The sequence below is a fragment of the Dama dama genome, chromosome 3, assembly GCF_033118175.1.
Source record: "Dama dama isolate Ldn47 chromosome 3, ASM3311817v1, whole genome shotgun sequence".
NCBI classification, from domain to species: Eukaryota; Metazoa; Chordata; class Mammalia; order Artiodactyla; family Cervidae; genus Dama; species Dama dama.
The window spans coordinates 45555708-45577777 of record NC_083683.1 but is presented as its reverse complement, the minus strand read 5'-3'; the positions used below and the strand labels follow the sequence as shown (position 1 = coordinate 45577777).

General features: G+C 38.3%; 2 protein-coding genes across 4 annotated transcripts in view; both read left to right on the top strand.

The window, feature by feature from the left end:
* Window positions 1-22070, top strand: part of DIP2B (disco interacting protein 2 homolog B) — a 225005-nt gene that overhangs the window by 150201 nt on the left and 52734 nt on the right. Inside the window, exons 5-12 of one of the 3 annotated variants that reach the window (XM_061128008.1) lie at window positions 5856-6068; window positions 8716-8868; window positions 9287-9406; window positions 13014-13211; window positions 14634-14725; window positions 16634-16744; window positions 18293-18416; window positions 19027-19136. In XM_061128008.1, coding sequence (XP_060983991.1) covers window positions 5856-6068; window positions 8716-8868; window positions 9287-9406; window positions 13014-13211; window positions 14634-14725; window positions 16634-16744; window positions 18293-18416; window positions 19027-19136 — 1121 coding nt within the window. Of the gene's footprint in view, window positions 1-5855; window positions 6069-8715; window positions 8869-9286; window positions 9410-13013; window positions 13212-14633; window positions 14726-16633; window positions 16745-18292; window positions 18417-19026; window positions 19137-22070 lie in introns of all 3 variants that reach the window. The other 2 variants (XM_061128001.1, XM_061128018.1) reach the window with 2 other exon arrangements.
* On the top strand, window positions 19346-21270 carry LOC133045760 (ras-related GTP-binding protein C-like). The gene has a single exon (XM_061128076.1). The coding sequence runs from the start codon at window positions 19446-19448 to the stop codon at window positions 20088-20090; it is 645 nt and encodes a 214-aa protein (XP_060984059.1). The 5' UTR covers window positions 19346-19445; the 3' UTR covers window positions 20091-21270.

Below are 22070 nucleotides of genomic sequence, written 5' to 3'. Positions count from 1 at the left end.
CGTTGTTCTGCTTAACCAACTACTCTGTGAAGTGGAAAGCCCAGATTTCTTCAGAGATGAGGAAACAGACAAGCTTATACTCACTAAGTGATTTGTCCTAGGATTCAGCAATTATGTGTCAGACTCGTTGCTTGATTTTGTTTTTTACTCTTGGAAAGTCCTTTTTTGCTTAATAGATACTCCCATATGCATGGTCCTAGAATGGGTATTATTCCAAACAAATTGAACAGTTGTTGCCTTCTGAGAGCTTATAGGCTAAAACACATTATTAGTCAGTTACTAACTTGGAGAGTTCCCCTAAATATTCTAATTTTATTCAGAATCACAAAATAAACAGAGATGGCAAATCAGACCTCTATAAATATGCTATAGTTAATAAATTTTAGATCTTCTAATAACATGTTTTCATTAGTATTGATATGAGTTATGAGCAGAGCTCCGCAAGTACTTAGAAGTTTAGTATTTAATATTCTTTAAGCCAAAGCACAATAAAAACCCAGTCTATCAGATTGAATTAGTTTATTTCAATAAGTGATTGTAAAATTTAAAATTTTCCAATAAACATAATTCATAGCTACTGTTTCTTGAGTACCTCTGTGTACTAGTCAAAAGGCTAAGTGCTTAACATTTTTTCATCATTTGTTTTCTTGACAATTCTCTGTTTGATTTTACAGATGAGACAACAGATTTAAAGAGGCTCAATAACTTGCTCAGACATCTATTTCTAGCTGGGTGGTCAGTTAGACAACCTGAAAACTCTCTCTTAGAAAGAGGGAAAAGAAAATTTCTCTTTAGAAATACTAGGTAGAATTTAATCAGCTTCCTTTTAAATGCATACAGGAATGAGAGAGGTAGAGAATGATCACTGAAAATCAGTGTGGTGAGATGGGGCTGACTTGGGCTCTCCTAGGGAGGAGAAGAGACCATCAACAAAGGACCTAAATTTTAATTACTGTAAGGGTAGGAAAGGTAAAACCTCAGACATATGTAAGGTTGGAAGTTGGGATTGAGATACCCAGAGGGGTTCACATCTTTAGCAGAAGGGACAACTAGAAAAAATTAAATTAAAAATTAACCTCTCAGCAAAAGAAAATCTTCTCGAGAAAGCTTGCCTGCTTTGCCTTAGAATAATGAGGGCAGGGACCTTCTCTAATAATTTGTGGTCACTAGGTACAAAAATTGAATTCCGGTGTCCTGTTTGTTAAATCTAATGTTAGAAAGTGGTCCTAGGCTGATGATAACCTGGGGCACAAGTGGTTTCTGAGAGGATACATCAGTCCAGGAATTTAAAATCCCCACAGATAAAGATCCACTGGATTTTATGAGCAAACAACGCCAAAATAGAGAGAAAAGAACAATAGCAAAACAGTAGAATTAAGACCTGTAAGAACTGATTTGCCCAACTCCTATCAATGGCAGAGCTAAGATTGGAGTCCAAAGCAGTCTGGCCTTAAAAGCCTATTCTCTAAACTACTTGGCATATGGCCTCTTATCCTACCATGGTGATGTTTTAGTCACTAAGTCGTGTCCGACTCTTGTGACCCCATAGACTGTAGGCTCCATTGTCCATGGAAGTCTCCAGGCAAGAAGACTGAAGTGGGTTGCCATTTCCTTCTCCAGGGGATCTTCCCAACCCCTGGATTGAACCCCTGGTCTCCTGCACTGTGGGCAGGTTCTTTGCCAACTGAGCTACCATGTCAAGTAAATGTTTTCTGGTTTTATTCTGGAGCTCTAGCAGTTGCTGCATATTTGGTCTAACTTTCCAAGTAGGCAGTAAGTTTAAAAAAAAAAGTACCTGTCTTCTTACAGCAAGATTAATTATAATATTAGTTCATTTTGTGAAATGTTTTTTCATAGACGTGGGACAATACCTTGAAAACAGTGTTCGGAAATCCCTTATGGGTCAAGTGATCCTGGAGTAATTATTACTAGCGCCCCTCTCTCATAAGTATCCCCATATGGATGTTAATAGACAACGCATGGGCCTCTGCTGATTCGTGATTACATAGTAATTTCCCGTCCCAGCCAGCTCTCTGTGCACCAAGGTCACTGTGGGATGCTGGAAAATCTCTCAGATAGTTCTGAACATCTTCCTGATCCACGTCTGGTCAATCAGTATCCACCCTGATTGAGTTTAGTGCTAGATTAATCACTTCAGAATTTGTAGCCCAAGGTAAGTCCAGAATGAACTGCTTTAGAACTAACCTTTTAATCTTCTCTTCTATATAAGTTTTTATTCTTAGGCTGCACCTTCTTGGGTCTCTAAAGCTTTTCCTTCCTAAGCTTCATACTCTTTCTTTGCCTACATGGAAACTTACTTTGCCTCTCTTGAAGGTTCTGGAAGTCCTTCATTCCCCTGACCCACCAGTGCAAGAGAACATGACACTCTCCTGCCTGATACCATCCCTTCCCACCCTGCCCGCCCCAAACACACACAAATATTTCTTTTCATGGACTCCAGACTACTATATACTAACTGGCTTAATGGTTGTTTCCCTTACTTGTTCTTTGAAGCTCTCATTTCCTGGCCTAGTTTATGTGTCATATTTGGTAGCAGTTGTTAGGGTGAGGTCTTCCTTTCAGTGAATCTTGACTTACCTGCTGTTTTAAGCTGATATATGGACCTAATTTGGATATCGGCTATCAGAACCCAGTGTCAGGCATTGTCTTTCCAGGAACTTGTGTAGCTTGCACCATACTCCTCATTATATGTTTCCTGATTGGTTATAAATGGATTTTAGACTTCCGATAATCAGTATTAAATGATACAGTGTTAAAGTCACACCAGTTACAACCTGAAGGGCAAGCTGTATTTCCAGAATATTTTCCTGTTGTGTAAACCTATTAAATCCATCATATACAAGAGGTTCGGCAAGGACTTGAGTTATGATGGATAAGAGTTGTGAGTTCCTATTCAACTGGAGCAGAATCAGTGGGAAAAGAATGACTTTGTTAATATTAATTTGATCTTGCCTAATTTTCTACTAATCCCTAACAGTTTTGTGAGTGACAGTTACTTTTTTTAAAAAGGTACAAAATAAATGTATGGATATGTAAAGGAGCTTTTTTTTTTTTTTTAAAGATATAGTCCTAGAGAGGTGCTTACATTTTGTATAATCTTGGCATGTAAACTGTAAAACTTTGCAGGGCCGAAGTTCTGTGCCTGTTAGGTGACACAGGGTGGGATTTTCAGGGGAAAGGGGGACTTGATGTTTATTGGCCACCTGTTACATGCTGGCACTGCTGGTGCTTTCTGTAACTCGTCTTGTTTTGGGCTCTCCCACAGCAATTAGCAGAGGTGAGTTTCCTTAGCTGACTTATGTGGCCCTTAGCAACCCAGTGCTGTCTACTTGTCCAGCCTCATCTTTTGTCACTACCAGTTTTGCATCCTGTGCTTCAGCTAGTCTCGTTTCTTCCAGATCTTCAAATGTGCTTTGTTTCCTGTCCCCTCCCAGGTTTCTTACCTGACTCCCCTCTGTCCCCACCTCTGTGCCTCTCATAAATAATTCCTGCTTAACCCTTCTCACCTTGGTTGAGGTCTCACTTCCTTGGGCACCAACCCTGAACTTCTCGAAGACTCTTAAGTCCTGTTAGAGTAGGAACTGTATCTTCTTGCTTACCATATTATTCCTGCCAACTAGTGTAATCCTTAGAGTATTTATTAAATGGATAAGTAAGCAAACAGCCTTCTCAGATGGGCAACTTTGTCCCCTACATAGCTTGTAAATGGTGGCCCCAGAGTTCAAATGCAAGGACACCAAAGCCATGTTTTTTCCACTGCACTAAGCCTCCCACAGTTGTAGTCACTAAACACTCCGAGGACTAGCAGGCAAATGAGGTAATTGAATTGAAACAATATACCTAATTACATAATTGATCCAATATAGAAACATAATGAAGCCAGTTTTCCACAAACCTAATCATGAAAATACTGTTTTTACTATCTTTTAAAAATTGAGTTACTCTGATTTTAGACTTACACAGATTAAAATAAACGGTGCAGTAAAGACACTGTGAATACAGTGGAGGTTGTGGGATCCTGTGCTGTATCACCCCAAAAATATTTTATTCTCGGGGTCAGATTCACCTGTCCCATTCCTCCCATAGATACATTTTCTTTTTTCTTAAAGCATGTTTGCAAAGACAGAAATCTCTGCCTCCCAAGGTACAGTTGAACATTAAGATTATGCAGAAAATGTTTTCATTAAGTAAAATGTTACAGGAGCTATCACTTTTCTTTCTCTGTATTTTCCTTTTGTTACCCCCCTTGTGATTATAAATCTCTTTCCCTTTTAAAGAACCATATCACTTTATCCCTTTGGAGTCTGGTCACTGTTTACCTCTCCAGCCTCTTTTTTGCTCTTACCTCCCCAAAGTCCACATGATTTACATAAAAGTATTTCAGTCCTTGACTGAGATTGGGGTTCCTCCTGTGAAACCCTTTGCTGATCCCATTTCTTGGCACCTATTATATGAAATAATCTGAGGAGTTGTGTGTCTTCTGTACTAGATGGTAAGCCTTCTTAGGGCATTTACTGTCTCATAAGAATTCATACATCTCAAAACTCCCAGAACTGATAGTTCCCAGCACATATTACATAGTTAAGTAGTACACTGTAAAATAATAATAAGTCTTGGGCCTCAGATCTCCTTCAATGTGAGATAATAAATCAGGGGTAGTTTGAGAGCAGGAAGAAAGGATATAGTCATTTTAACTTTCTTACTTCAGATTCTCACAATTTGACTTCTAGATTAAATTAGTCTTTTGTTCTTCGAATTTCTGTTGTCAGGAGCTAGCACTGTTCTAGTTCTGTTAGTTCTCTCTGGCTCTCTAAACTGAAGTAGAACACGGACCTACAGTTTCACTTGAGTTAGAGGAAAGAGTTCAGCAGGACTAACCATAGAATATTAATCTTTTTAAAAAACTGAATGAAATTCAGTGCACAAGCCATAAATTGTAACTCTCAGAATCATTTAGGAGGGTTTATCTGACATCAGACCAAATGCTGCTGTAACATGTATGCCTCATATGCTGAGAGCGCTGGAATAAATTCCTGACTTCTGCTTCCCTTAGCTGTCCTATATTTGGTTGAACTTTTCTCTTTTTATTTTTTTCTGCATACTTTTCTAATTTAGAAAGTCAGAGCCGGTCTAAATAGAGACGCCAGTGAATTCCTCACGGTTCTCTGGGAACCATGGAGAGCAGTACCTCTGTGGCCTCTCGTCTTGTTTGTAGAGCTCACCTGTACCCTGTGACCAGCTGGCTTTCCCACTAAAACCCTGACTGCCGCTGGGCTGAGCGCTGTTTCTTATTCCACGGAAGTCAGTTCCCCAAAATGTAGTTCACTGTTTGGCACTTTAGTTGTTGTTACCAAAAATAAGATTTTTATATTTGCCATCAAGATCATTTCCTTTTAAGTAGACACTAATTAATAAGTACTTGTGAAAATCAGGGTAGCAGCCCATCACAATGTTCTCTAACAAAGACACTGAGGAAGATAATAGAGGCACTTCAGCATTATTTGAACATAAGGAGATAAGCCAGAAGAATTTAGATACCGATTAAGCCCAGAACCAAAAAAAAAACAAAACAACTGCAACAACAACAACAAAAACAGTGAATGACGTTTAAATGTTCAAAAATGGGTTTTTAAAAAGAACTTAAAATAACCTCTAGATTTTGGCTGTTTTATTTTTGCAAACTTTGGTTCATAAGCCTTTCTTTGAGATTCGCAAGAAACTTTACATAAAATGTTTTGCTGCTGTCAAAGTTGAATGTGTGCTCATTGAGAAAGATATGGAAGGTCTGTGTTCTAGGCAGGATCGAGAACTTCTGTTTTTCTAATTCCACACAGACACGTCTTCGGCCTCTGAGGATGAGGGCTCTCTGAGACGCCAAGCTGCGCTCTCTGCTGCCTTGCAACAGAGCTTACAGAATGCTGAGTCCTGGATCAACCGGTCAATTCAGGGATCGTCCACTTCTTCATCTGCATCTTCTACGCTGTCCCATGGAGAGGTCAAAGGAACCAGTGGGTCTCTAGCTGATGTATTTGCCAATACTCGAATAGGTAGGAGCTGAATCTCCCCAAGAAATTATGTTCCATTTGGCTCCCAGTAGCCAGGAAATAGTTTATGATTTGTGTTAGGTTTTCTCAGGGTGGCCTAAAAAAATAGTATCAGAATGAACATGACAAACAATGAGGCAAAGAAGGAGACAGGAGCAGCACATTTGGAACAATGGAGGATGTTTGCTTTATTGGCGATAGTATTGCCCACCTGAAGCCATAGATATTTCGATAAGCAATACTCAAGCTGCAAGATGTAACACCAGTCTCAGTGTGCTTTTCCCTGCTGGAGAATATTCCATCAAGGAAAAAGTGTTCAAAGATACAACATAGATTTTTCCCAGGATTGTTGCCTACATTCTCTCTCTCTCAAAAAAAAAAAAAAAAAAAAATTAAACCTGAGAAAATTCGGAATTAAGACAGTATCAGTGAGACTCTTTTGTCTGTAGCATGAAGACTGGATTTATAGTCCTTGCTGCTGTACTGTTGCTACAACAGAAGTGTGCGGGCTGAGAATGTCGGTCAGTGCTTTCGCTTGACTTGGCTTTATGTTTGTGTGTGTGTGTGTTCTAAGCGTCTGTGACATGTGCAGATAAACATAAAGTTCAAGTCTCTGCCTTTGCTTAATTAGTTGGTACACACAGCATGAAGCGATATATATAAACATCATGTGTCTGTGATACTATTCCTTTTTTCTTGACAATCCATTTGCATTTTGGTGTCTTAATTTTTTGTCAGTGACCTTCCTGTACCACTTTATGTTTATTAAGTGATTTCTGAAGAGGAAAAACTTGGAAACCTTTTGATTCAAGCCTGTAATTTTTTAAGAAAGTAGCTACCTTAAGGTCATGCTTGCCCACATTAAAAGGTCAGGACCAGCAGCCGATGGCTTGTCTTGTGCTCTTAATTGACTGACACCCCCCCCACCCCCACCCCCACCCCCGCCCCAAAGCAGCTACAGATGAGCAGACTCAACACTTCTCCTATTGGGAGGGTCGGCAGCAGAGCCATGGCGGGATCAGGTTTTATTTCCACATTGTCTAAGAGAGCAGTTTCACTTGTGAAAAATAGTTTCCTGGTACTCAGTTAACTTTATCTCAGTTTTTGTTAAGAAGGTGGTTTTACCTGACTTCATATCTCATATTGCTTCTACTCTGTGAAAAGTTCAGGAACTCACAGGAACCATTTTATCCAACATTATTGCCTTTTGGATGTTTGCTCTAACAGAAGTTAATAAGTACTTCAAGCTTCTAAAGGAAAAATTTGAAAATACAGATAAAAGGAAAAATAAGCTACAGCCCCACTTAACGTATAAACACTTCAATGTTATCACTTTCATGTTAGATCCTAGACTTGCTATTTGCATAACGTAAGGCTCTGGTTTTGTTTTTACAGAAATGAAATGGTACTAAATAGAACCTGCTTTTATTAGCAGACATGTCTGCTTTTAAAGCAGAAGTCTTTTATATTGTTAATATAGAATCATACTTTTGTCTTCATGGTTTCAAAATATGCCACTGTATGGCTCTGCCATGGTTTATTTTAGCCATTTCCCTATTTTGGACATTTAAGTAGTATCCAGTTTTTTGCTGTATGAAAACTGGAATGAACATCCTCACACACACAACTTTGTGTATTCGTTTGATTATTTCCTCTTAGGATGTACTCGTGTAAGTGGAATTGGATCAGGTACCTGGGTCAGGTAAAAATGTCTATTTTTAGTGCTTTGTTACCACATCATCCTACAGAAAGACTATACTGCAGTATACTTGTGCAAAGTATTTAAAGCTGTAAAAACTATTAAGCTAGTAAGTATAGACTTTTGGGGCCTGGAAACCTAAATCCCAAAATAATTTTAGAAATTGTTTATATTATGCTTTTTTCCTTATTCACAGTTTTGAGTGGCTTTTCATTATTCTTGTGAACTCTACGTTTTGCTCCCTCTAATTTTCTTTTTCTTCTTCTAAATTTTTGGTAACACTTCCCTGTTCAATGGCTCTCTTCCAGCTATATCATTATTTCTTTATAGTAAGAATCCCTACATGAAGCAGAATAAAACAGCACTGTTTGATCATGCTTAGACTAAGGGGAGAACCTTGTCTTTCAAGTAGATTCAAGTTACCTATGGGTTGTTTTACAAAAATTAAAAATGGATTTTATCTGGTTTTCTTCATCTGAGACTTGAGCTATCTGACCCACTTCCAAGACACAGTTTCTGTCCTCAATGAGTGAAGAGACATAGATAAGCCATAAACATGAAGAAATGCTCAGAGACTAGAATATTAGTAACTGTAATGATCATACTGACTTTGGTTTCATTTTGAAGTCACCAGCAATTTTTATTTTTATAACATTGGATTTCTACCAGATTTTCTGTGTAGAAAAGAATGTGTTTGAGAAATATTTGATATGTGATTTGATCTTACTAAGCCTGCTCAAGTTCTCAAAAGTAATAATTTTAGAAAGCTGATATGCCCTGGCTTAACCTGTTCCTCTCATCATATCTTGCTAGTAAAATTAGAGCTAATGCCCCTTTAAGTAGTTTTCTCTCTTGTAAAAAAACAAACAGTAGCAACAAAAAAAGACTTAAAGATTCTTATTCTTACTGCTAACATAATATAATTTTAAATTTTATTTTCTCCCCTCTTAGAGAATTTCTCTGCTCCCCCTGACGTCACTACAACTACCTCTTCGTCATCATCTTCCTCAATACGCCCAGCAAATATTGATCTACCCCCATCGGGGATAGTTAAAGGCATGCACAAAGGATCCAACAGGTCCAGCCTTATGGATACAGCTGATGGTAGGCAGCTGTTTGGTAGTTAAATACAGCATATTAGTTAAACTGAAAAAATTCAAATTATAAACAGTAGTGTGTAATGTCCAGCAGTGGCAGGACTTGTGACCTACTCACATAAGTCATTTCAGCTCTCTCTTTTCAGAGATACTTTGAACAAAAAGTATGGAAAAAGAAAAGAATGCTAGGAGAGAAAAGGGAGGTTAGATGGAATCTTTAAACGGTATTAATAATAGCACCATATTTTTACTCTTGTCATAAAAATTATCCTGTATGTATTTGTACCTGTTTAGCCCAGCTGAAATAGAATGAGACTGTGAACAAAGGCCAAACTTCATTAAAAATGAAAGCTCCTAAGAGAATTGAGGAACTGAAATATTCCTAAAATCAGTTAATTTTAACTTACCATTTTTTTCCCTATTAGGTGTTCCTGTCAATAGCAGAGTATCCACAAAAATCCAGCAGCTTCTCAACACTCTGAAACGACCCAAAAGGCCTCCCTTAAAAGAATTTTTTGTGGATGATTCTGAAGAAATTGTGGAAGGTAGTGGTAATAATACCAAACCATGTATATTCCTTAGAAATTTTGTAAACAGTTACTGCATGTAAATATTACAGGAGTTATGGATGAATAAGGCATCATTTTTGGTTGAAGAGTTCATAGCTTTCTGATCTTCTTTCCCTTACGATCATTTATATTTTAAATCTCAGGTGAAAAGTAGAGGGAGAGGAGGGAAAGACAAGAAGATAGCTATGGAACATATAATTATCCTTGGAAATAAGTTTTTTAAAATTAGGAACAAGCACATAATTTTAAAAATTATTTATATTTGCCATATCTTAGAATAGAAGTATCAAATTCATCCTCAAAAGTTTGCCCTTTTTTTTTTTTTTTCAATATATAACCCAATCATTTTTGTTAAATCAGTCAGTCAGTACATATGTAGATCTGTTTTAACATGGTGGATGGTGGAAAAGGTTCATAAAAATATAGTCACTTCCTTCATGTTGTTTCCAATTTAGACAAAACATACACTACAGTCGAAAACTGAGTTTAGTCAATAAGTATGTATCAACTGGTACTGACAGCTTGGAGAAAGGAAGAAATCGGTCTCATCTGTATGGTTGGGGAAAGCTCCCTAGAGAAAGTGATAAGAGTGATTTATTCACTCAATAATTTAAAAAATGTTTAGGGATAAAATGAATCTAGAATTTAATAGAAGGATTGGGAAGGGACTATGTGGGGGCATAGAAAGTGGCCATTTGATATTAATAGTTATTAAAGGTGGGTGATGAATAGATCTATCTAAAAACAGCCTTTGTCTGAAGAACTGAGCCTTGGTCGCTTTGCAGTCCATTTTTATGTCCTGAGACTAAGAACAGACTTTGATCGCATCAGACCTTAACGGAACTAAGCCTGTTAGTAGACTCAACCCAGTCTTAACCCATTTGGTGCAGCAGAAAGCACCAAGCAACATAATGTATGAGCTTAAGATGAATTTCTCTTTCTTTTGGAGTCACTAAACTCACTGAACTATGGTCATCTTTCTTGATGAACTGAATTTTCAAGTGTCTATGTCAGTAATAGCCTCTTCAGTCTTTTTAGTACTGTGTGTTCAGAAGGCAAATGAAAGTCAAAGTCTAACAGGAATCATACTTGAGCAACATTTATTGGCCGAATAGAGCTAACAGCTTTCCACTAATGTTAAATAGGCAATGATTTTTCATTTGAATGACAATTATCTTTGGAAGAGAAAAATACCTGTATGTCTTTGGAAGTCTGGAAGAGTATGCCCCAGGGTCTGCAGTGAGGCCTAATGGATGGCAATAATGTATGGACTTTTATGACCAGAACTATGCTTACCATATATACAGTTTGTCTGTAAGAACAAAACTATTTATTTAGAATCACCCATGTTTATTTTTATAGTTAGGTGGTTTAGGGTCTGGGAATATGCAAACGTTATTTACCTAGGGTGGTGAGTTGGAAAGTGAAACTGTTAATTTTCTATCAGTAGAAAAATGAGTGAAGACATTTTAAGTTTTCCCCAATCTGTCATTAAATTGAGCTTTAACATGCATTTCATTTCATCTTTCACTTGCCCTTCTAACACTTGCTGCTCATTCTGCCCATTCTCTCTTCTGTGCTCCTTCTCTCTTCTCCTGTTCACCTGGCTGATCCCCACTCTTCCTTTAAGACTCAGCCCAGGCATTACCTCCTCCAGGTGGGCGCCCTCATCCTCTAAGCTAGGAGGCATGGTCCTCTTCTGCCCTTTCTCTTCGTATCTCTGTCATGCACTGGCCATGTGTACTTTGCTCTGTGTACGAGTGTGCTTCCCCACTGCACGCTGGATGCTCCTAGAGGGCATGGCTCTGTACTACTTGTACCTGACATTATTAGAAGCAATAAATGTTTGTTCAAAGAATGATACGTGCAGCATTTATCTTCTCAATGTTTATCATATCTTACATACAGAGTTGATATTCAGTGAGCACTTGACCTTTTGTTCCATATTTAAATTATCCTTCCTGCTATGAAAATACAGGATTTTTTTTAAAGTTCAAGCAATACTTGTTTTGTTTTTTTTTTTTATTATTATTATTTTTTTAATTTTTATTATTTTTTTTTCCAGTGGGTTTTGTCATACATTGCTATGAATCAGCCATGGATTTACATGTATTCCCAATCCCGATCCCCCCTCCCACCTCCCTCTCCACCCGATTCCTCTGGGTCTTCCCAGTGCACCAGGCCGGAGCACTTGTCTCGTGCATCCCACCTGGGCTGGTGATCTGTTTCACCATAGATAGTATACATGCTGTTCTTTTGAAATATCCCACCCTCACATTCTCCCACAAAGTTCAAAAGTCTGTTCTGTATTTCTGTGTCTCTTTTTCTGTTCTGCATATAGGGTTATCGTTATCACCTTTCTAAATTCCATATACATGTGTGCAATACTTGTTTATTGTAAAAAAATTAAGAGGACTTTAATTTTGTCTCTGTGAAAAAGTGTGAAATATTATTCACCTCTAGTTTCTGGAATTTACCCTATTATAAATCTACTGCTTAAAAAAAAAATTTTTTTTGCCACACTACATGGGATATTATTTCTCCCACCAGGGATCAAATCTGGGGCGCCGGCAGTGAAAGCGCTGAGTCCTAACCACTGGACCACCAGGGAATTGCCTAGTGCTTTTCTTTTTTCTTCCCCAAGTTCCATTCAATTTAGTTAAGGTGATTAAGCAACCATTACATATTAGGCACTAAAGGCAATAAGAAGAATAAGAACCATGTCTTCTCCTTAAAGAACTCTCAGTTTAAGAGGGAGAAAACCCTCTAGAGTAATAGAAGCTCTTAAGTATCCTCAGTGCTTTGTTAAGAGTGCACTCACGTGAAGTGTGGAAGCGCTAAGGAAGGAATGGCTGGGCGGCTTCCCAGGGAAGGTATATCCTAAGAAGGATGAGTGTACATTCACCAAGAGGCAAAGGGTTGGCCATATGAGATGTGCGCAGAGGTGTAGAGACATGGAAGGAACATTGTCGTTCATGCCCCTTATCTTCCCTGATTCCAGTAGGTCCCTATTGCATACCTGTTATTATATTTGCATTTTACAGATGAGGAAAAAGGAGGCTCAGGTAACTCCTTTTGCCCAAGGTCACACTAGTAAAAAGTGAATGTAAACTTGGGTTTCCTGACTCACAGTTCCATGGTTTTTCATTAAACATAACCTCGTGAGATAGACAGAACCTGGCTATCTAACATTAAACACAAACTAAAGATTTTAAAACAAGTTTACTAGAAATAAAGCAACAACCAAAAAAAAAATAAATTTACTAAAAATTGTAAAAGTGCTAAATGCAAATTTATGTTTTGTGCTTCTTTGTATGTTTGGGGATTTGCTTTGTCAGGGTCAAGATTTGTTGCATAAAATGTATTAAATATGGTTTTACAGTTATGTGGGAAAATGAATTAATGGCCCAGTTTGTGGATTACTATTTCTAACAATGTCCTCTCTTTTCTCAGAGTGAGTTTAAGCCAGAAAAAGGGAAAGGGAAGTATTTTGAGACTAGAGACCTCAGTTATGTTAGCTGGTATTTGTACTTACTTCAGATCATATGTTCATATAACCTGTTGGGGTGTTTTTTTGGTATAGTACCTCAGCCAGACCCTAACCAACCCAAGCCGGAGGGAAGGCAGATGACCCCTGTGAAGGGAGAACCACTAGGAGTCATCTGTAACTGGCCCCCTGCTCTGGAGTCTGCCCTGCAGCGCTGGGGCACTACTCAGGCAAAATGCCCCTGTCTGACCGCACTGGACGTAACAGGGAAGCCAGTTTACACTCTTACTTACGGTGAGTTTATATGAGTCCAGCTTCCTTTTCTCCTAATAGCTCTTCAGATTATCATGGGTAATGTTTTCATCTTGCTATCTAGTGGTTACTGGTCACTGTATTTCAGTAGATCTTTTAAACTATTTCAGTGGGATCCTAAGCTCCTAAGTATAGCTGTTGCCAGATATTTTCTTTTGCTAAAGTGACTATTGCAAGCAGCTGTTACTTAAAAGAAGAGACTTTGTAGATCCACTGATGTTTAAATACCGGGGGAGGATTTCAGGAAGACATTTGGGCAGGATTAATGGTGTATGGTAAAAATTAGAGTTTTATCTAAAGATTGAAGTTGATTATTTTTCACATCTTTGTCATTTACTTCATCCTGCCACTTGCACATAATAGGCACAGGCTTCTATAGTGATCAAAGTATCAATACTTTTCCATTTAGTTTTGTTTTATAAATTTTTAAAATATTTTTATTATGTTTTCTCTTAAATAACAAGAAGAATGGATTCAGCCTGGACTGTGCAATTTTGTACTAGTTTATTCAGACAGATTCCTCTTTCCCTTCTAAAGTGGTGTACATTGTCCACAGACCTCCATATAGACTATTTTAGAGAAGAAAAATGGTTTTATTTAAAGAATTGTACAGATTGACATGAGTTTTCCCCTTTGATGCCTCTCTGAATGAGTTGTGTATAAAACTAACATGCCTGTGCAAAGTAAAATGATTTTTCTTTCAGTTTCTTCATAATCTAAAGTAAGAATTTCTAAGGTGTTTGGGAAAAGGAGCAAGAAAAGGGGAAGAATAAACTTTCTTCCCTAAAGTTGTTTGTAGCATTCATCTCAGGAGCTGTACATTAATCTCATCCATATACCCTTCAAAAAAGCAGTGAGATTTTTACATGTTTATTTAACATCTGTGAATATATCTGCATGTTTCACATAATTTCCATTTTTATTGTCTGTTTTCACTGAAATATAGTGGTATGGAATACTCAGTCATTTGAGTCATACTTCTGCTTTGCAGTTATTCAAGTATTCAATACCATATATGTAAGTGGTTCTTCAGAAAAGGCTTAGAAAGAAGTGGTCTGATTTTCAGTCTTGTGATAAAAAATTGTTTCCTTCCTTTTAAGTGTGATCAGCTTGCATCAAATTATTTCTAAAGATAGATTACATCAGAGAAGAATATGAAATATTGTCTAGAGTGAGCTTTTGGTGGTTTCCTTTTTGCTTGCAGGCGGGACTGGCTTTCCTAAACTAGAGTGAATGTAAAGCAGTTTTTTGGGGGAAGGCCTCTCTGTGTGTGGAGGGTGATGCTTGTCTAATGTATCATTTGCCAGTGACGGATATCTTATTCATTGTGCTGGTGAACTGAGTGCCTTCTTATTAAAGTAGACCTGTGTTTTTCTACACAATTATTTTCTTTTCTTTTTCCAGGAAAGTTGTGGAGCAGAAGTTTAAAGTTGGCCTATACACTGCTTAATAAACTGGGGACCAAAAATGAACCTGTATTAAAACCTGGAGATAGGGTAATTGTCTTTTTTGTTTTTTTTTAGGGAGGTGATGTTTTTTTGTTTTCTAGCATGCACATTCTGGATTTTTTTTAATGTTCAACAGCACAATTTATAAAACTGTTATTCTTAGAAATTGAAAATCATTTGGTTCCAACCCAGGTTATAATTCTTGAATATATAGTTTGAAAAATAGTCACATGTCTCTTTCTGTGTAGCTTCTAATCAGTATACTGTTTTAAGGTACTAGTGAAAATAAAGAGAAACGTAAATCTTTCTGTAAATGAATATTTCAATATTTGGACAACAAAAGTAGTAATCAAGGTTACTCTGATATTTTTCTTTGAAAAATGCCCCATAAAACTTCAGAAAACAAGTTTTCTGAAGTTTTATGTAGACAGGGAATGAAAATTATGTTACTTCTAAGGAGGAGCAAATTTACATCATTACTTTTTCTTTAATGAAGATGACATTATATTTTATTTAATATTCAGAGGTTTTTTGCACTTTCTAAATAAAAGTATTTCCAATCATCAAACATTACTTTTCATTTGGAGTTATAGAATAAAACACCCACTGCATACACAACAGAATTCTTCTTAATAGACTCATGATTACAGAATCTCCTAAACTAGCCTTTTAAAAATTATTTATCATGGCAAAGGGCAGCTAAAGTAGACTTTTACTTATAAGTGTGACATGTGAGCACTTGATAATCTTCACTGAACCCTAAGAAGGTAATTTTGTGTCTTCCTAACAACATGGACGCTTGTGTGCAGAAAGGAAATGGGTTGTTTAAATGTCTTTTGGAGTTAGTATTTTTTTTGGAACTCTGGAAGGTTCACAGTTAAACTTATCTTGGGAGTAAGTTAAGAGAATTTGAAAGTGAGAGACGGGAAAACAGGGGCCCAGTGTTATAATTAAGTTTCAGATGTTAATCTGTGAGTATCCAAACCAAGCAACAAGCTCTGCAGTGATCATGACTTCTGTGTTTTTGCATCTCTTGAGGCAATTAGGGAGAGTCAGTTGACCCTGTGATGCATTACACATGAGATCAAAGGGCTGAACATCTTACGGAGGTTTCACTGTTTACCTTTTTTAAGTGAATTAGCTTTATATTCATAAAGGTTTCTACCAGTGATGCTTAAACTCCCAAATGCCTTCTTGCTAGAACACTTGCATTGTTGGTTAAATTAGTAAGGATTTAATGCAGTGAATTTGTTAAAAAGTATTTGGGAATACCCTGGTGGCTCAGATGATAAAGAATCTGCCTGCAATACGAGAGACCCAGGTTTGATTCCTGGGTCGGGAAGATCCTCTGGAGAAGGGAATGGCTACCTACTCCAGTATCATTGCCTGGAGAATTCCATGGACAGAGGAGCCTGGCAGGCTGCAGTCCATATGGTCTCCAAGAGTCAGACACGACTGAGTGACCAAAAAAAAAAAAGAAAGAAATCTTAGGTTTGCCTTAAGGTTGTAATTGAGTCCTTTCATTCTTGCAGGTTCATCTCTGAGAGAAATAAGACTTACTCTTTAATATGCTCATCTCTCTAGAGAGATTCATCACATTTATTTTATTGCTTTAGCCCTGCACTAAATTACCTTAGGTTTTGTAAGTAAGTAACTTACTACCTAAGGTGAGTTGTTTATTGCTAAATCACCAATAGCATTAAGTGAAAAATTTCTTATGGTGATGATGATAAATTACAGTATAGTCTCTAAATTGTGCCTTGTATAATCATGAGAATGACAGAGATCCTTTTAGATTTGTGCATCCTTCTCAATAACTTAACTTTCTTTAGGCTATTAAATAGTTTGACTTATTGTCTTCATGATAAATGTCATATATAAATGTACTACTTAGAGATGTTGAAAGCATTAGTCTGCTTTTATTGCTCTGTTATTGAATGTCATTATGCCTTTTAGGTAGCTCTGGTTTACCCCAACAATGATCCAGTCATGTTTATGGTGGCTTTCTATGGGTGTCTCCTGGCAGAAGTGATTCCAGTGCCGATAGAGGTACCTCTTACCAGAAAGGTAACACTGCTTAATTTAAGAGGAATGTAGCCTGATGTAACATGGTGGGCATCAAGGTTCTTGGATCAGTTGACTCAGTTACAACACTTAAAGGGGCTTCCCTGGTTGCTCAGACAGTCAAGAATCTGCCTGCAATATAGGAGACCTGGGTTGGGAAGATTCCGTGGAGGAGGGCATGGCAACCTACCCCAGTATTCTTGCCCGGAAAATCCCATGGACAGAGGAGCATGGCGGGCTACAGTCCATGGGGTCCCAAAGAGTCGGACCCGACTGCGTGTCTTAAGCACACACCACAGAACACTTAAAAACAGTCTGATCATTTTCCTAAGTACTTAACTTCACTTTCTAAAAACAGGGAAGTTGTAGAAAATTTATTTATGAATATTTTCAGGTTTCATGAAAATAACCTGTTTTCAACTAAGATAGAATTTTTATAGTATTATATGTATATACCACTTAAAAATTATGGGTACATACTTGACTTTTCAACAATTAGCTTTTATAAGAGTCCCAGTTTTGCTTCAGAGACTGTAAGTAATCCACATTTATAGTAGGTGGAATCTTTCTGTAAGAGCATTTTCCTTAACATCTAAGATTTCTATTAAGTCCAAGTGTGATGCAGTGATGTTGTGTTACTACTCTGGGTTATAGAATTTACTTTGGCAACACATCAGCCTTACTAAAATGAAGCATATGTAGCAAATGTCAAAGTTTAACCAAGTGATTTCTCCATGAGCTGTTTGACTCTGATTTTCTCATGCAGTTTATTATTGAGAGTTGATGATGAAGACAAATATGGTGGAAACTGTAGATTTACAAGAAAAGAATTTTTTTTCTGAAAGGAATAAAAAACAAAATTAGTAGCATCCCTGAAACTCTGGTTGATAGAAGGAAGTATCTTTAGTTTGGTCAGGAAATCATAGGGTTGTTCTTAAATTATTAAGTTGGCAGTGTTTATGTGGTTTGATAATGATACTTTTAAGATGACATTTTAATGGAAGTGCTTTAGGCTTTATCTTTTGGTTTTATTTCTCTGCTGCTGTTGTAAGGCTTAAATCTACCTCCTTTAAAATAGAATAAGAAGAAGTATATGAACTTGAGTATAATTGTCCATTTACTTTCATTGTAAATGTGGACATTTGGTGTCCATTTACATTGTTTATTTTGTTCTGACCTGAATTGCTTTCCTTTTGGATTTGGGGTTATGGCTAGGTCAGGACAACTTAACCATATTCACTTTTATTTCATTTCCTGAGATTAATTTAGAAAAGGAGCATTGCTGACCTTTGAGTAAAATGGCCACATTTGGCTGGTGGAATTCTCGCTAGCAGTGTCAGATTAATAAAACATGGTTTGCACTCAGGAAATCATTGTGCTGTAGCAGTTATTTGGAAGAACATATTGTCACTGGATTTTGACAGTTGCCAGATACCAGGGGGATTTCATGAATGTATTGCACAAGTGCCAGAGCATTACTAAGTGTCAGATTTTGGGCTTGGGTGTGCTCATGTTCGCTCCCCTACCATGTTCATTATCTTTTCTCCACAGGATGCTGGGGGGCAGCAGATTGGCTTCTTGCTAGGAAGCTGTGGTATTGCCTTAGCTCTTACCAGTGAGGTTTGTCTCAAGGGATTGCCAAAAACTCAGAATGGAGAAATCGTACAATTTAAAGGTTGGTAATATTTGCACCTGAATTATCAGTTAAAAACTAATGCTGAGTGCTTTAATTAGTGTTTTAATTTAATAGTAGCTAAGTATTTAACATATTTTCTTATTTAATTCTCACAGTCTTATGAAGTAGGTACCATTATTATCCCCATTTTACAGGTGAGGAAACTGAGACACAGAGAGGTTAAGTAACTTGCCCAAAGTCACAGCTAATATGTGGCAGAGCAGCGATTTGAACCCAAATCTGTCTGATTCCACAGCCCACACTCTTAACCTTTATGCTGATGGTTGGAAAAGCTACTACTCTGTTCACTAAAACTAAATGCTACATGTAGAGACAGAGGATAGACCACTAACCTCAGTGGACTTCCACTGCCAAATGGACCTCCCAGTTGTTGAGGTAATGTCAAGGCCTGGTGTTAGCATGTGGAACAATTGTGCTTTTGAAAGAAGGTATAAATGTCTGGTGATTTATCACTAAACACTAAATGAGGTATTTTCATAATTATAAAATGATCTTGATTTGATCTCTTGATATTTAAAATGATCAATTCATTGTGAATTCCTTTTCTGATGGCTTAGGCAATTCAGTTTTTATTTTGGGTTTGTTTTAGGTTGGCCCCGGCTCAAATGGGTTGTAACAGATTCCAAGTACCTTTCAAAGCCACCTAAGGACTGGCAGCCCCTCATCTCACCTGCTGGCACAGAGCCAGCATACATTGAGGTAAGTCCCAAGTCTGGAACATACATTCTGGCTTTTCCTTTGGCTTTGGTTGAGGGCCCATATCTTTTTGCAGTTTTAATATTAGTAGGTCCCCTTGGTTTGTTAGTTTGCTATTTTTTGCCCCATAAGATGCTTTCCAATGGCCCTTCTGTCCCAGTTATTTTGAGCATAACTACCTATTCAAGAGAAAGACAACAAAGAAATTGACCCTTGTCATGTAAGAAAGTGACAGAAGATTTTGAGAAGTTCAGAGGTTTAAGAAATGATTTACTGGCCTGTCAGGGCACGGGTGGCGGCGGCACCAGCACCATGTCCCTGCAGTACGGGGCGGAGGAGACGCCCCTCGCCGGCAGTTACAGCGCGGCGGATTCCTTCCCAAAGGATTTCGGCTACGTTGTGGAGGAGGAGGAAGAGGAGGCGGCAGCCGCGGGCGGCGGGGTTGGGGCGGGGGCCGGAGGAGGCTGTGGCCCCGGGGGCGCTGACAGCTCCAAGCCGAGGATTCTGCTCATGGGCCTCCGGCGCAGCGGCAAGTCCTCCATCCAGAAGGTGGTGTTTCATAAAATGTCACCCAATGAGACCCTCTTTTTGGAAAGTACCAACAAGATTTACAAAGATGACATTTCTAATAGCTCCTTTGTGAATTTCCAAATATGGGATTTTCCTGGGCAAATGGACTTTTTTGACCCAACTTTTGACTATGAGATGATCTTCAGGGGAACAGGAGCGTTGATATATGTCATTGATGCACAGGATCACTACATGGAGGCTTTAACAAGACTTCACATTACTGTTTCTAAAGCCTACAAAGTTAACCCAGACATGAATTTTGAGGTTTTTATTCACAAAGTTGATGGTCTGTCTGATGATCACAAAATAGAAACACAGAGGGACATTCATCAAAGGGCCAATGATGACCTTACAGATGCTGGGCTAGAAAAACTCCACCTTAGGTAACAACCTGTGTGCTTGATATGGGAGCCCTGAAAAGTGTGTAAATGTATTCCCATCTCTGTCATTACAAACACGTAGCTCTCTGTTACTGGTATACCCTTCCCAAATGTGTAATGTTTTTGATCTCTGTTGAATTCAAGCAGTTTTGGGAGCCTGATGTTATTGAGAAGTTAGTTCCCCTGCTTTTTTTGCATTTTCCCAGAGGTTGAAGTCATGCAAGGTCTGTTTCTGTAGGTGTGTTTACAAATTCATCTCAAGAGACTGGAGTCAGGCTGTTTCCTCATGGCATTAAATCTGCTTTGGGATTCCCCTTTCTTGGTTTCATTTTTTTCCCCCCTTCCTTGCCTCAGTTCAAGGAATCTCACATTTGTTGTAGAACTCTGTAGCTTGATCTTTCACAGTATCTCTCTCAGTAGGAAGAGCTTTTTAAAGAGGGCACATTTTAAGTGTGGATTCTAATGTTTCTTGTTTATGTTTTTTAAAACACTTTATGCTTTTATGAACCTCTAAAAATTGGGTGAAGTGATTGTATCCATGAAATCTGCTTAGGGTTGCTATCAAGTTAACTGCTGATTTGTAATTCTCATTGCAAAATTAATATTAAAGAACACTTACTAGATAAGCTCAAAAAAAAAAAAAAAAAGAAATGATTTACTGGCATAGGTATTTCTCTGCTGTTTTGCGGGTGGGAGTGGTAGGGATGAGGGGGGAAGTGAGAGACTGAAGAAATGAGGAGGAAAAATAGCTGTGCTTGAAAAGAACAAATTTAACAGATAAAGAGCAAGAAGAAACAGATGGCTGGAGCGTTTGGTATTGAAGGTTCTTGTGATTGCGTGATTGATTGATGACATAATCCAGTTGAGGGATTAAGTCCTACTGCATACTAGGCACCAGGCCAAGTGCTTTAAATGCAGTATCTCAGTCAGTCCTCCCAAGTACCCTGTGAGGTACCCTGTGGGGGGGTGGGGGGCTGTCAGTAAACCTGCTTAGTAGCTAAGAAGACTAAGACTTAAACTAACTTGAGTCACCAACCAAACGTTTGTCTAAAACCTTTGACTCAAAAATGACAGAGCTGGAACTCAAATTCCCATCTGTTGCACTCTAAAAGCTGTGCCCTCGAGTACTCTGCGTCTTGCTTGAGGCAATGTTAGTAAATGTTCAACAACTGTTTGCTAAGTTAATGAATAAACATCCATAAATTATAAAGAAAAAAAAAAAGATTTTGGGAAAAAATCCCCCCAACCTTGAGCCCTGGCTTCCTTGGTAGCTCAGTTGGTAAAGAATCCACCTGCAATGAAGGCGACCTGGGTTTAATTCCTGGGTTGGGAAGATCCCCTGGAGAAGGGATAGGCTACCCCCTCCAGTATTCTTGGGTTTCCCTTGTTGCTCAGCTGGTAAAGAATCCGCCCGCAGTGTGGGAGACCTGGGTTCGATCCCTGGGTTGGAAAGGTCCTCTGGAGAAGGGAAAGGCTAACCACTCCAGTATTCTGGCCTGGAGAATTCAGTGGACTCTATAGTTCATGGGGTAACAGAGTCAGACATGATTGAATGACTTTTGCATGAAAGGGAAGAGAGGGACTTCCCTGACGTCCAGTGGTTAAGACTCTGTGCTTCCAGTGCAAGGGCAGGTTTGATCCCTGGTCAAGGCACTAAGATCCCATATGGCATGCAGTGTAGCCAAGAAAATTTAAGAAAAGGGAAGAGAGTGAGGACTAACTTTAAGAGGTAACGTGGTGATGTTGGATGGAAGAAGGATTGCTTTCAGAGATGAAAGGGATTTGAGTATGTTTAAATGACAAACAAGTAAACAGCAATTAAAATATTCAATCTAAGCTGTTAGCTCTCAATCCATATTATCTCAGTGATGACATGGTTCATCCCCTCATCCTCCTTAAAACTGTTCAGTGGCTTCCCTGACTACTCACTGACCACTCCTTCTCAGACTGCTTTATTGGTTCTTCCTAAAAGGTGAAGGGCCCTTTG

Bases quoted from the DNA above. Each gene is read 5' to 3' on its own strand.
- LOC133045760 (XM_061128076.1), top strand. From the start codon at position 19,446: ATGTCCCTGCAGTACGGGGCGGAGGAGACGCCCCTCGCCGGCAGTTAC.